Source organism: Asparagus officinalis, chromosome 5 (genome assembly GCF_001876935.1).
Source record: "Asparagus officinalis chromosome 5, Aspof.V1, whole genome shotgun sequence".
Taxonomy (NCBI): domain Eukaryota; kingdom Viridiplantae; phylum Streptophyta; class Magnoliopsida; order Asparagales; family Asparagaceae; genus Asparagus; species Asparagus officinalis.
In genome coordinates, this window is record NC_033798.1 from 20,229,932 (window position 1) to 20,244,218 (window position 14,287).

The 14,287-nt window shown below is 42.4% G+C and overlaps 2 protein-coding genes and 1 non-coding gene across 5 annotated transcripts in view; 1 reads left to right on the forward strand and 2 right to left on the reverse strand.

Annotated features, from left to right (window-relative positions):
* Window positions 1,405-1,477, forward strand: TRNAE-CUC. Its single transcript has one exon. It is a non-coding gene; the product is annotated as a tRNA-Glu (tRNA).
* LOC109843842 (glucan endo-1,3-beta-glucosidase 6-like) overlaps window positions 3,563-14,287 on the reverse strand; it is a 23,655-nt gene continuing 12,930 nt past the window's right edge. Inside the window, exons 2-3 of one of the 3 annotated variants that reach the window (XM_020412803.1) lie at window positions 5,346-5,472; window positions 3,563-4,635 (exon numbers count right to left, since the gene is read on the reverse strand). In XM_020412803.1, the coding sequence (XP_020268392.1) occupies window positions 3,670-4,635; window positions 5,346-5,472 (1,093 nt within the window). In that variant the 3' untranslated portion in view covers window positions 3,563-3,669. The other 2 variants (XM_020412801.1, XM_020412802.1) reach the window with 2 other exon arrangements.
* Window positions 7,517-10,962, reverse strand: LOC109843843 (uncharacterized mitochondrial protein AtMg00810-like). Its single transcript, XM_020412804.1, has one exon. It carries the CDS (start codon window positions 10,846-10,848, stop codon window positions 9,559-9,561), a length of 1,290 nt encoding a protein of 429 aa, XP_020268393.1. The 5' UTR covers window positions 10,849-10,962; the 3' UTR covers window positions 7,517-9,558.

Here is a 14,287-nt window from a genome sequence, read left to right on the forward strand (position 1 = left end):
AACGCACTCCCGGCACAGGCAAAGTCCCACAAAAGCAGAAATCGATAAACGATTTTTATGTTAATTCTAGAAAGTTGTAATTTTCTCATTTTTTTTCATTGTAATTCGTTGTAAGCGACCGAAGTTTTAATTCGTCTTGGACTTCGAATCAATCATCACTGCTTTTCGAGTCGGCACGGGGACGTCACAACAGGGAAGCTCGACATCTAAGTCAAAACTCGCCAACACAGCGAGGTTCGATATCAAAGACGAGGTTCACCAACAAAGCAATGTTTGACCTCAAAGACGAGGTTCACCAATACAATGAAGCTCGTCACTCACTTCAAATTGGGCTGTAACGGTCCCGAAGACCATGACAGCCACGTGGGCTAAGTGGTAGGCGTCGATTACGCCCACAACCGCATCAGCTATGCCCACGTTCTCATAACTTTATAGCATGTCAGTTACGTGCTAAACTCCTGTAAATAGCCTCGATCAGCTATTGGGGTAATTTAGTCTTTTTAGTATCACTTGATGAGAGGAGGATGCGGATCCTTACGCGCTCACTCTCTCCTTTTCATCCCGGGGCCAGGTCAGGCTACGCACTCCCATGTGTCCATCAAGAAGATAAAAAGGGGAAATGTTAAAAAGCCAGTGTTTGTGGTAGGCATGATTCTAGGCAGATTCTTGCACCATTTCCCTATAGATTTCTACTCAATTATAGGTTTTGCTTTTTTTTTCCCTTTTTTCAGAAGTAAAGCATGGCTGCCGTGCGTAATGATTGAGTTGGGTACAGGATGCTACACTTCAACAGTGTAACTTTTTACAACGGTACCCAAAGGGGAAGGCCTATGTGCTTCTTTGAGCCACTTATAAAAATGTGTATCATGCAGTAAAATTAACCGAACTATCCATTCAGTTTATCTTGATCAACATATTTTAAAAGGTCTACTAATAAAAGCTCATAGATACTCATAATATCAATTAGTTACATATATTAGTGATTTTCTAACAACACAACAAATAAAGAAATCCCTTGATACATGTATTAGAGTATTCCATTCTGTGATGATATAAATACTTTAAAACATATGTAAATAAAAAAATATTGATGTTATGATACTTTTGGCCCCTATTGTGTTTGTTATTTTAATTGTATTGTTGTAAATCCGTAAAATTTTATAACCACTTGGCGCGTGAATAACTAGAACTTAAAAACACAAATTTTTTTTTGTTTGTGTGCCATTCAAAGTATATAGATCAATATGACCTGAGCGGATCATTCAAATTCGTTGCATATGATATATATTTTTTTGAAATGGGCAAAACTAAACTAGTCATTGCCGGGGAGTATTAGAATGCCTGGCAGGAGATGCACGAGCATGTTTGTCAAAGATAACGTTTCCATCGCGCCGTTTTATCAAATCCGTTGTAGTCTAGTTGGTTAGGATACTCGGCTCTCACCCGAGAGACCCGGGTTCAAATCCCGGCAACGGAAGTTTCTATTTATTTTTAACCCCTGGGGTGGCAACTCTATGTGAAAATATAGAATTTTACTGCAGGTTTCAACATGTGAAAATAGAGAAAAAAAATAGAAAATTTTACTGCATATTTCACCATGTGAAAATAGATAATTTTACTGCATATCTCATCATACTCGAGCGCTCATGTGAAAATAGAGAATTTTAGTGTAGATTTCACCATGTGAAAATAGAGGAAAAAATAAAGAATTTTACTGCTAAGAATTTTAATACATATTTCAGCATATGAAAATAGAGAATTTTACTGCATATTCCATCATACTTGAGCGCGCATGTGAAAATAGAGAATTTTACTGCATATTTCATCATACTCGAGCCTATGTTTGTTCTAAGGAGGGATTAGTTAATACCAAAAAGGGAGGCTAAAGTAAACCCATCTCACCCCTATCTTTATAATACTGGTATTAACTAAGTAGGGGATTAAGATTTATAGGGGAAAAGAAATCTTAACCTTTAATTCCACCTCATCTTTATTCTGCAGTGTCTTTTTTCCGTAGGGGTGGCACTAGGGACACACCCCCAACCACATCCCAAACCACACCCCCTCTCTCATATGCTACAGTACACCGGGCCCCACATGAGATTTTAAAATTTTAAAATCCCATATGGAACCTGGTATACTGTTGCATATGAGAGAGGGGGTATGGTTTGGGATGTGGATGGGGGTGTGCCCCTATCATTTTCCTTTTCCGTAGCACCCCTCCGCTGCTTTCATTTCTTCTCCGAGAGTTTTTTTTTCTTCTCCTCACGAGCTTTCTTCTCGCGTTAGCCTTCGTGGGATCATCACGGCTTCTCAATCAATGCAAATTTCATGAATTTATACTTTGGCTTCAAGACCTCAACTGGGGTTTATGATGATGATATGTTAGTGAATCTTATATTATTTGCTCAAATTTTTTGCTCCAGTTCGCAGTGGGACTTTCGGTTTGGTTCCATAATTGCACTCCGCGATAAAATAAAATAAAAGATTAAAAAAATGGTGGTTCTTGGATTCTTGCGAGTCATTATAGCTTTAATTAGACTATGATAAATGGTATGCTAGTTAATCTCCTCTGAACGCAAGGGACTGGTACTTCCACAGAAGCATACGAACTCACTCGTACTTCCTAATTTTAGAAACTATCACGCAGTACGAAATTCAAAGCGAGAATGGTTAGCTACATGAAATTAGAAAGATAAAGCCCACACACGTAAGAAGAGTTTTGAAGCTTAAGAAATTAGCAGCCAGTAGAAAGTAAAAAAAAAGGAATTACAGTAATGAAAAAATTCATCAAAACTTATCGTGAATCACAATTCCAATCAAATCGGTTGTAGTAATGCAATTTTAATTGACTTGAGTGCAAAAAAGTAATTTTAGATATGATATTAGCCCGAATAGTCATAATCCCCCACAGGAAAAAAAAACACAAGCACGGACTATTTTAAGTTAGCCCGAATGTTAATCCGTATAAAAACAAACATTGGATTGGACTTAAATAGTCTCGGAATAATATAGTCCCCATATACGTTAAAGGGAATACAATAACCCCTAATTCGGGGATAAAAAACGAACATGGCCTTCGGCTTAATTTCAAATAGGTCCTTAGTATTACCCGAGCCTCCTGTTGTATTGGCCAAGTGCAAAACACGCCTCTTTAGTGAACTTTTTCGACTCTTTAAAGGAAAAGAAGAAGCAGCAAAACTAGTCTTACCAATAGAACTGTATGGGATTTACCCGCCTCCTCAAATAGTTTTAACAATTTCAAGAGTTAAAAAAATTCACTCTAGAGGTCTATTCGCAAAAATAGAACTACAAGGAGTTTATTAGCAATTGGGTGGTACTACATGAGGTCTGTCCTCAATTAACCTATATTTTTAATGTGTACAATATATAGCATTTAGCAACTCTAACTAAATTCAAACTATTTCATTTATATGTCACAGTTCCAAAGTTACCAGCCTAAGCTCAATCAAATTTCAGAAGATAGATTCCAAGTTACTCAGGAGAAGAGGGGGAGAATGAGCCTCCAGGAATAATAGAAATTCACAGTAGTCGTTTCCAGTACAAAATAATTTCACATCTGTATGCACATTTCAATATACAGAAACCTGTTCCAAAATGTAAATTATAACATTCGAATCATAAATAAACCAAAGACAGGAAACGAGGCTACATAAACATCAACAAGAACCAAACAACAGCAAGCATAGCCGAGGCTCTCAACGACGCTGCTGAATCCTCGACTAAGATCTCAATCTCAAACCGACAGATCCCCATTGACGGGTCCTTGTTCGTGACCGTCGCCAGATTATTGAACCCGCACGCCTGATTGTCCTGATCGTTCATCTGATAGTAACTGTTGAATGCATAAGATATGTTTCCTCGCGCATCAAGACCGCCACAAGATGTCTTATAGCCGAGGCTCGTACAGTCTGCATTCGCACACGCATAACTCACGCTCGGCGCCACCTTTGGATCGTCAAGATTCACTGAATTCTTCATAACACACCATTTCTTATCGAGATACTGAACCCCTTTTGCCCGAACCAAGCCAGTATTAGTTGTTCCGAGACTTAACTGATACTTTGGTTGTCCATCGTAGTAAAACAACCCCCAGTGCCTTTCGAAGTTACCAGGCTGTATGCTCTTCTGGTCCTCGTCGATCAAGCTAAACAAGTAGGCATTAATTGGTCCGGTCCTCATCGGTGTCCCCTGACCTGCCAATATATGCTTCAAGAATCCTTGGTTAAACTTCTGAGCATACTCGATGTTCGCATTCATGTCGCCGTCCGTCGGCCACCCGATCTCGCCGATGATGATGGGGAGGTTATCAAAGCCGTTCTTCTTGAGGGCCCACACAAGAGTGTCGTGGTTTGCGTCGAACATGTTGGTGTACGTTGCACTGTTGTCAGTTACCGGGGACGAGGTGCCGTCGAAGAAGGCATAGTCTACGGGGAAGCTCGGGTCGCTGTAGAGGCTGATGAAGGGGTAGATGTTGACCGTGAAGGGGGCGGCGTTGTCGCTGAGGAACTTGACGATGGTGAGCATAAGCGGGCGGATGTCAGAGCGGAAGTCACCATCGGAGGGCTTACCAGAGGGGGACTCATAGACGTCGGCGTTGAGGGGGCAGGTGACCTTTACTTGGTTGCCAAGGCCGGATTTGATCAGAGCGCTCTGGATGTTTTGGAGTCAAGATTCACTGAATTCTTCATAACACACCATTTCTTATCGAGATACTGAACCCCTTTTGCCCGAACCAAGCCAGTATTAGTTGTTCCGAGACTTAACTGATACTTTGGTTGTCCATCGTAGTAAAACAACCCCCAGTGCCTTTCGAAGTTACCAGGCTGTATGCTCTTCTGGTCCTCGTCGATCAAGCTAAACAAGTAGGCATTAATTGGTCCGGTCCTCATCGGTGTCCCCTGACCTGCCAATATATGCTTCAAGAATCCTTGGTTAAACTTCTGAGCATACTCGATGTTCGCATTCATGTCGCCGTCCGTCGGCCACCCGATCTCGCCGATGATGATGGGGAGGTTATCAAAGCCGTTCTTCTTGAGGGCCCACACAAGAGTGTCGTGGTTTGCGTCGAACATGTTGGTGTACGTTGCACTGTTGTCAGTTACCGGGGACGAGGTGCCGTCGAAGAAGGCATAGTCTACGGGGAAGCTCGGGTCGCTGTAGAGGCTGATGAAGGGGTAGATGTTGACCGTGAAGGGGGCGGCGTTGTCGCTGAGGAACTTGACGATGGTGAGCATAAGCGGGCGGATGTCAGAGCGGAAGTCACCATCGGAGGGCTTACCAGAGGGGGACTCATAGACGTCGGCGTTGAGGGGGCAGGTGACCTTTACTTGGTTGCCAAGGCCGGATTTGATCAGAGCGCTCTGGATGTTTTGGAGGGCGGGGAATGTGCTTTGGAGAAATGTACCATTGAATGAGCTTAAGAATGGCTCGTTACCGACTGCAACATATCTGTTGACATAGAGCAAAAGCGATTTTATATTCATACGATTACAAGGGAGACATTAAAATGCATAATAATTAAATCAGAATATGAAATAAAGACCCAAAAATAATGATAACAGCACAATATAAGCAGAATATGAATACCAATTACTAGCTGGGGTTAAATAAGTATTTATGCAAATAATTTCTGAAAACATTTATTCAAAAAATTGCACCCAGAAGGTGGAATTAACCTAAGTCTGGTTGGGACATGGCCTCCATCTTGTACATGATTCCTGCACCTTAATTCTTCTAGCCTGACAAAATCTAGATCTTCTTCAGCCCCTTCCCTACGCTTCAACTTCAAATTTTCAATCATTTAACAGTATGTTCTTCCACATATTCATCATCTAGCCGAATCTCAGTCATCTTGAGTATTGAGCTTATCGCCTACTTAACAGTTTAGTAAATTAAAATCAATATGTTCACTACAGTAGTAAAGTTCAGTTGAATTAGATGCTGCTCCTGAACCTGAGTGTTAATGTATAGACGTGTGAGTTATTGAACTGTAACACCGTGATAAATGAGTTCCTAGAAATTGTTGTTCCTGCGAAAGACATCTCGAACAAAAGTTTGCTGTGCTTCCTATTGAGTATAAGAGGTACCTCAAATTGCCATGCGTAAAAAATCAAGGAGAACAGTTAATGGCAACATGTCAATAATACCCCACAAAACACTCAAGACAAGCAGTGTGTTTAATAGGTTCAAACTTCAAAGATGAGGACAATTGAAAGTAGTACCTCATTCTGACTTGGTGAGATTACATCAGTATAAGATTCAAATACGTGATTCAGCATATACTGGTTGACATGCATTGCGGGAGTGTCGTAAGGAGGATGATGAAATGCAACACAAGGAATGGAAATTTAGGGTCAGAATATTTGCTTGAATGAAAATGGTAAAAGCACCTAAATCACCTGCTAGTCTGTCACTGAGCCATGAAAAAGGAGCAGCTTATTTGTGAGTAAGAAGTACTATGGGATTAAAAGATTATTGTTTAGTAACAAAAATATTGGATGAACTGAGTTCCAAGTAGCATGGCACTACATTGGTTCAATAAAAATAAATCATATACATGGATTTCTATCTTGATGATTATATATTGGTGATAATTTCAACTTGAAACTACTCATCTGAGCTATTAGACAATAAAAGTTGGCACAATCTTCTGACCCTTTCTGGGCATAAATTAGTCACCGGCTGATTTTAAGGACTCATAATTCAAGTATGTATGAACCTTTTTCAGACGGATTTTTGTCAGGAAGCTGCCATGAAGAGCTTGATGCACATCATAAAAAGTGTTGAAGGTGGTGTGGTGTACCCATTCAATTGGTGGTTCACCTAATTGAGATGTCAGAATATTTGCCTACTGTTCCTTTGGCTGCTCCCTAGGAGCCGTCTGCTAGGCTGAAAAGCGTCTTCGCCAAGACATTCCTCCAATGGAGGCTGAGGCAGGAGGAGCCTGCTTCCAACATCGTCCATAGACCGAAGGAGAGGGATGTTGGAATAAGTACCTCAAGCGGCAGCTGAGATGCTGAGGCGACATCATCCATCTGGACGAGTCGGCCCCAGAGAGAACCGGATCGGAGGCTACCCTAGGCGAGGGAGCCGAGGCTAAAGCTTCTGCTACGGAGGGAGAATCGTTTGGCCGATGTCGCGAGTTGACTCGTCGGGGGAAGGAGCCGGTCGAAGAGGAGATAGTGTGATGAGGACAACAATGACAAATTTCTATATTTGTTTATTTGACTTTTTTTATTTTAGTTTTGAATAAGGAAAATTTGGCAAGTTTGACAAGATCTTAATTTAGTTTTAATTGCGAGAGATTTGAGGGATTTTTCTATTTTGGTAAGGTTTTTATTGAGAGATTTGACTATATCTTTTTTCTGGTTTGTTTCCATTTTTATTGCACGTTGTGTGCACGTAGTTTTTCTTTATAAATAAGGTTGTATGAGGTCATTGAGAATCAATGAAGATTTGAATGCCTCGTCCTGACGCTCGCCCGCGTTCTCCAGTCCCTCTCGTCGGTTCCCAGCTCGACGTCGTCGCCTGCGTCATTGTCCAGTTCGACGCCACTGCTCTCGTCGCCCTCCTGCTCGACGCTATCGCCTACGTCATCGCCCAGTCGATGCCACCGCCCTCGATTTCTTCTTATCTCCACCCCATTTCTCCGCATTGACGAGCATCTGAGCCCGATAGGGAGTCATCGAACCCAGCAAAGCACATTTGCAGAGTAACAGCCCGTGGGTTAGTTGTTGTGATTTATTTTCCAAATTATTTTTTTGTTAATCTCATTTTATTAGTTAATTGCATGAGTATTCCATCTCTAAACTCTTATCATATATTCACTGTATAGATTATATTTGTGAGTTTAGAGTAATTGAGCATGTGACTGTTAAAATTTGATATTGATTGTAGAACTTATGTATGATAATGAATATTGCAACTAAATTGAGTGAGATTGGAATTGTTCTTAAGTATTTATGCAAATTTTATTAAATCCATCTGCCAAATTAGTTGTTTTGAATTTAATTCCTGCCAAAGATCATAAAATTTGGTAAAACGATGTTTTATTTGATTTAAATCGCTGATTCTGATAGACCTCTTGGCCCGTTTCACATCATTTTTAGTATCAGAGCATGGTTCTAGGTTAGGAAATTTTTATTTATTTTAGATTAGTTTAATTGAGTCTTTTATTTATTATTAAAAAACTATCATTCATCTCATTTAGTTGTTAGTGCATGCCCACTCGTATAGGTATACCCTACGATTAGGGGAGTCTAGTGAATCGTCTAATGAGTCCAACATGTCGGGCAGTACAAATCCTTAACTCCTTAAGAAATTCGATGAGCTAGCAGGACAACTAGGTGCCGTAGTCTAGGAATGCAGAGCTACCCGTGAGGCACTGACAGACTTCCAAAATGTGACAAACAAGAGGCTCGCTAGGCTTGAAGAAGCGCATATTGAAACTCCGCCGCCACAAGGTCAAGGGAATGGTCATCGGCACATCGTTCATCAGCCCCTACCTCAACCTGTGCATGATCCAGATGCTCAATACCTGAGGAGCATTAAGGTCGAAGCACCGACTGATGGTAAGCTCGACCCACAAACTTTCTTGGACTGGCTGAAGAACATGGGTCGCTATTTTAACTGGTACACCCTGACAAAACTACGAAAAGTCAAGTTTGCAGCAATGAAGCTTACCGCACCATCCTGCCAATATTGGTCCAGCCTCGAAATGTCAAGGCATATTAGAGGTGAATTACCAATTTTAACTTGGCGAGAAATGACTGGCGAACTAAAAAGAAAATGCGTCCCGTCATTGTTCTATCAGAGAATGCTAGACAAGTAGCATCGACTTACTCAGGGAACTAAATCTGCAAAAGAATACGTTGCTCAATTTGACGAATTATTTACTCGATGCAGCACTCTTGAGCAAGAGGCACCAATGAAAGTCTTATCAAAGTTTAGAGTTGGATTAAGAAGTGACCTCCAAACAGAACTCTTTTCTAGAAGAGTAGACATCCTTGAGAGAACCTACTCCTTAGTTCAAGATTTGGATGAGACTAAATCCTACTAATCTCGGAGTCAAGATTTTCAAACTCATTCCTCCCAATCCTCCCGTTCCACTACCTCTAGTCAACCTCAGAGTCGACCTAACTCTAGTTCTTCTCAGCCTAAAGTCGACACCAAGGGCAAGGAGTCAGATAGAGATTTCTCCAAACTTAGCCTAATAATTCAGTGTTACTGAAGAAATTGAGAAACCCTAATTTTATTAATGAGATAATGTGGGCTTATATAGGCCCCAATAAACACATCTTACAAATAACCCCCTTAACTATACTAATATGACAACACTCCTCCTCAAGATGGGCGAAAGATATCCACTAAGCCCATCTTGTCACATTCTTTAATCATATCTACTGAGCTAAGCCCCTTAGTCAGACAATCTGCTGTCTGGTCTTTAGTTAAAACATGACTTAACTCCAGTAATTCACTGTCCAACTTCTCTTTGATGAAGAACCTATCGATCTCGATGTGTTTGGTTCTATCATGCTACACTGGGTTATTGGCGATATTGATGGCTGACTTGTTATCACACCACAGCTTCATCTTTGCTCCTTGATCCAGCTTCAGCTCCACCAGCATACTCTTCAACCACAACAATTTCGTGACTCCTAAGGCCATAACTCTATACTCTGCTTCAGCTGTTAATCTCGCCACCACTGAATGCTTCTTGCTCTTCCACGAGACTAAGTTGCCTCCTGCAAAGATACAGTATCCTGAGGTGAACCTCCTGTCATCAGAACAGCTAGCCCAATCCGAGTCACAGTAACCCTCAATGCTCATATGTTCATTCCTGAATATCAGCCCTTTTCCGGGAGCACTCTTTAAATACCTAAGAATCTGGAACACTGCGTCCATATGACCCTTTCTCGGATCATGCATGTAGCGACTTACCACGCTCACTGCAAAAGAGATATCAGGACGTGTGTGACTCAAATAGATCAACCTGCCCACCAGTCTCTGGTATCTGTCACAATCAACTGGCTCTCCAACCTCAACACCCAGCTTGAACTTCTGATCAATCGGTGTAGTTACAGGTTTACACCCTAACATCCCTGTCTCTTTGAGAAGATCCAGTGCATACTTCCTCTGGGATAGGACAACCCCCTCCGCTCCTCGAGCTATCTCTATTCCAAGAAAGTATCGAAGCAAGCCAAGATCTTTCACCTCAAATTCCTTACCCAGTCTCACTTTGAGATGAACAATCTCCTTCTCATCATCCCTTGTAATAGTCATATCATCCACATATACCGCAAGCATGGTGATGTAACCTTCACTCCGTCGAAAAAATATTGTATGATCGACGTTAATCTGCTGGTACCCCATACCTAACATAGCCCTCCTGAATCTGTCGAACCAAGCACGGAGAGACCGCTTCAGCCCATAGAGAGACTTCTTCAATCTGCAGACTTTGCCCACTGTCTGATCTGTGTCGAATCCTGACGGAATTTTCATGTATACATCTTCCACCAGATCTCCATGAAGAAATGCATTCTTCACATCTAGTTGGTGTAGCTTCCATCCACCATTTACTGCTAGAGAGATCAAGATCCGAACAGTGCTCATCTTCACCACCGGTGCAAAAGTCTCATCATAGTCGATGTCATATGTCTGACTATACCCTTTTGCCACCAGACGAGCCTTGTAGCGCTTAACATGTCCATCTGGATTCTGCTTCACAGTGAAGACCCACTTGCACCCAACAGCTCTCTTCCCTTTTGGTAATTTTACTAACTCCCAAGTGCGGTTCTTCTTAAGAGCCCCTAGCTCTTCGTGCATAACAGCTTTTCATTTTGGATTCTTCTTTGCAACTTGCCAATTGTTAGGTACAGTAACAGAGTCCAATGATGCAATAGATGCTCCATGTGCAAGGTGGATGTTAAAATATGATACAAACTGGGTAAGATCCCAACCATATCTATCGGGAGGATTTCCCGCGTTACTGCGAGTAGTCCTCCGTACTGACATTGGTGTGGGAGGAGTAATGAGAGGAATGATATCACCTTTGAAGGAATCTAATGGTGGTGTAGGTGTCTCAGGAGTCGGGATAGACGTTGGCAAGGGACTTAGCACCAAGGGACATGGCACCAGTGGCACTGTAGGTACTGTACCTGCAATCTGCTGCTTCTTCCTACTATAGGTAAGTAGCTCCCCCTGAGCCGTGGGCCTAACTCCTCTTGTCTCCTCCTCTTCTTCTTCATTCTCTTGTTCCTCCTCAACCAATTCTTCTTCCCAAAGAATCGTCAGAGAAATCGATATCTCGGCATTATTCTCCACATTGTTCACCTGCCTCTCACCATTCTCCCCCTCTCGCCTCATACTTTTAGTATCGGACGAGTTACCAATGGATGAAATTACCTTCCGGGTGTAATATGGCTCAAGTTCTCAAAAGTGCACACTTATGCTCACAAACAGCCTCTTCTCCACCGGGCTCCAACAAACATATCTCTTCTGAGTAACTGAATATCCCACAAAGATGCACTTCACCGCTCTAGGAGCAAGCTTCCTGACGAATGGTCTGTTGTCCTTTACAAAGCACACACAACCAAATACCTTTAGTGGAAAAGCCCACCATTATCTCCCTTCAACGTCTCACACGGAGACTTCCAATCCAGTATTCTCGAGGGCATCATGTTGATCAGTGCCGTTGCGGTCAACACTGCTTGACCCCACAATGTTTCTGGGATATTCATGGAGATCATCATGCTACTAGCAACCTCTAAAAGATATCTGTTCTTCCTCTCCGCTATCCCATTCTGAGCTGGTGTGTATGGACATGTCGTCTGATGCTGTATTCTCTTCTCTGACAAGTATTCCCCAAGCGCTCTGTTGGTATATTCTGTCCCATTATCAGACCTCAATACCTTTACCATTGCTCCATATTGAGTCTGAACATATCTATGAAAGTTTTGGAAGCAACCAAACACTTCACTCTTATTTTTCATCAGATATAACCAAGTAACACGAGAGAAACAATCAATAAAGGTAACAAAATATTTGTATCCATTCATAGAACTTGTATAACCAAGTAACACGAGAGAAACAATCAATAAAGGTAACAAAATATTTGTATCCATTCATAGAACTTGTGGAACAAGGCTAAAGGTAACAAAATATTTGTATCCATTCATAGAACTTGTGGAACAAGGCCCCCAAACATCTGAATGTATCAGGTTAAAAGCACGAGAACTCTTATGACCAGAACAAACATAAGGGCTTCTAGTAAGCTTTCCAAACTCACATGCGTCGCATACAAGTTTCTGTTTATTTGCTTTTTCAAATAAGGATGGAAACAACCTACTTAAAACACTAAAGGATGAGTGTCCCAAACGCTGATGATAAAACATCAACACACTCTCAGCACTCATCTCAGACCCTACTCATGCTTTCTCTACCATCGAAACCAACGCTGAATCCAACCCTTCACGATCCAGGTACCACAGTTCGCTATGTCATGTGACAGTCCTAAGTCTCTGTCCTGTCCCATTCTCCTAGAAGATCACATTGGGAATGTCAAAAAAAACAATGCATTTTAGTTGGAGTATGATAGCACTAATGGACAAAAGATTAACTGAAAATGAAGGAGCATGTAAAACATTGAACAAAGTTATAGAACCTGTATAATTGACTGTACCCTTACCAACCACTAGCTAAAATGTGCCATCAGCTGTTTGGATATTATCAGCCGATGCTAAGTGAGTATATGAGAAGAACTCACTAGCATTACCTGTCACATGCCGAGACGTACCGGAGTCAACTATCCATTCTGATGATCTATCAGGAGATATAGAAGCAAGAGCATGTATTTCATCAGTATCTTTGATCGGATGAGCATAGGTAGCAGTGTTGCCTCTGGCGAAGAACGAAGTGGATACCTCCTCAATCTCACTCCTCCTATCTCCATCCCCTGCTACTTTCTGCTTTCTCCTGAGTATCTCCAGAAGTGCATGATCCTCCTCGGTAAATACCACCGCAGCTACTTCTTCTCCCTCTGCTACTATCAGATTTGCCCGATTGCCTGCTCCACTTCTGTCTCGTCGACCTCCACGGTCACGATCACGACCTCCGAACTGTCCACGTCCACCCGAGTCTCCTTCCTTGAGTGGCTTGGTGCAAGTATGCCTTAGATGACCCACTTCACCGCAATTATAGCAATGCCGAGTCTCCCCCTTGGTCCAGTATTGCTAGAGGCCGCAAGTGCTGACTTCACCACAGGAAGTCCACCTGTCCCCGCCTGCAGTCTAATACGAGTCTCCTCCTGGATCATGACCGAGACTGCCTCCTTAAATATGGGAATCTTTGGATGAGCTAACAATGCAGTCCGCTGAGCAAACTCTGATGTCAGCCCCTTGAGAAACACCATAGTCCTCTCTTGTAGAAAGGTCTCTCTCTTTACACTCCGGGTCCTTACAGCTCGCCCGAGGTGAGAAGTGATCATAATCTAGCCACAGGCGCTCCAGCTCTGTGACATACTCTTGTACAGTCCTCTCTCCCTAGACTATGACGTCGATCTCTCCCTTGATCTGGAACACTCTCAGGTTATTCCCCACTCCATCATAGGTCCTCCTCAACTTCTCCCAGACGTCCTTCACCTTCTCAATGTCATCCACTGTGACGGCGATCGACTGGACCAATGAGTTGAGGAGCCAGATGTACACCAACATATGAGTGGACTTCCACTCATCTCTTCCCTCCGAATCCTCATCCGGCTCTGTCTTCTCTCCTGTCAAGCAACCCTCCAGGTTCCTCCCTACAAGGGTGTATCGCACCCGTCGTGACCAGCTCAGGTAAGTAGCCGGTCCATCAAGCTTCAGATCGATGGTCGGAAGTTCCATCTTCTTTGATGGTCTTGCCGCGCTCTCACTAGCTGACAACTTCATCAACTTTATTAACTTCATTAAAGTTGATACCTTCGCGGGGTTCAACTTCTTGATGATCTCCTCCATCGATCAGCTTCAGATCCAAAAAACCCTTGTTGTGCGCAGTGAAAATTTTGACAACACTTATGCTGCACAACAAGGATAAGATCTCAACAAAATTCTCGTTTCTCAAAGGAAATAAAAATCGAAAGTGATATATCTCATCTTCTTGAGATATATACTCTTCCTCTCATCAGCTCTAGGACTGATATGTCGAGGGAATCCATGTCAAACTCTAGGTTCGACAAGGTGCACGGTCAGAGGGCGAGGTGGCAGCGGGGTTGAGTAGTTCGGATAGG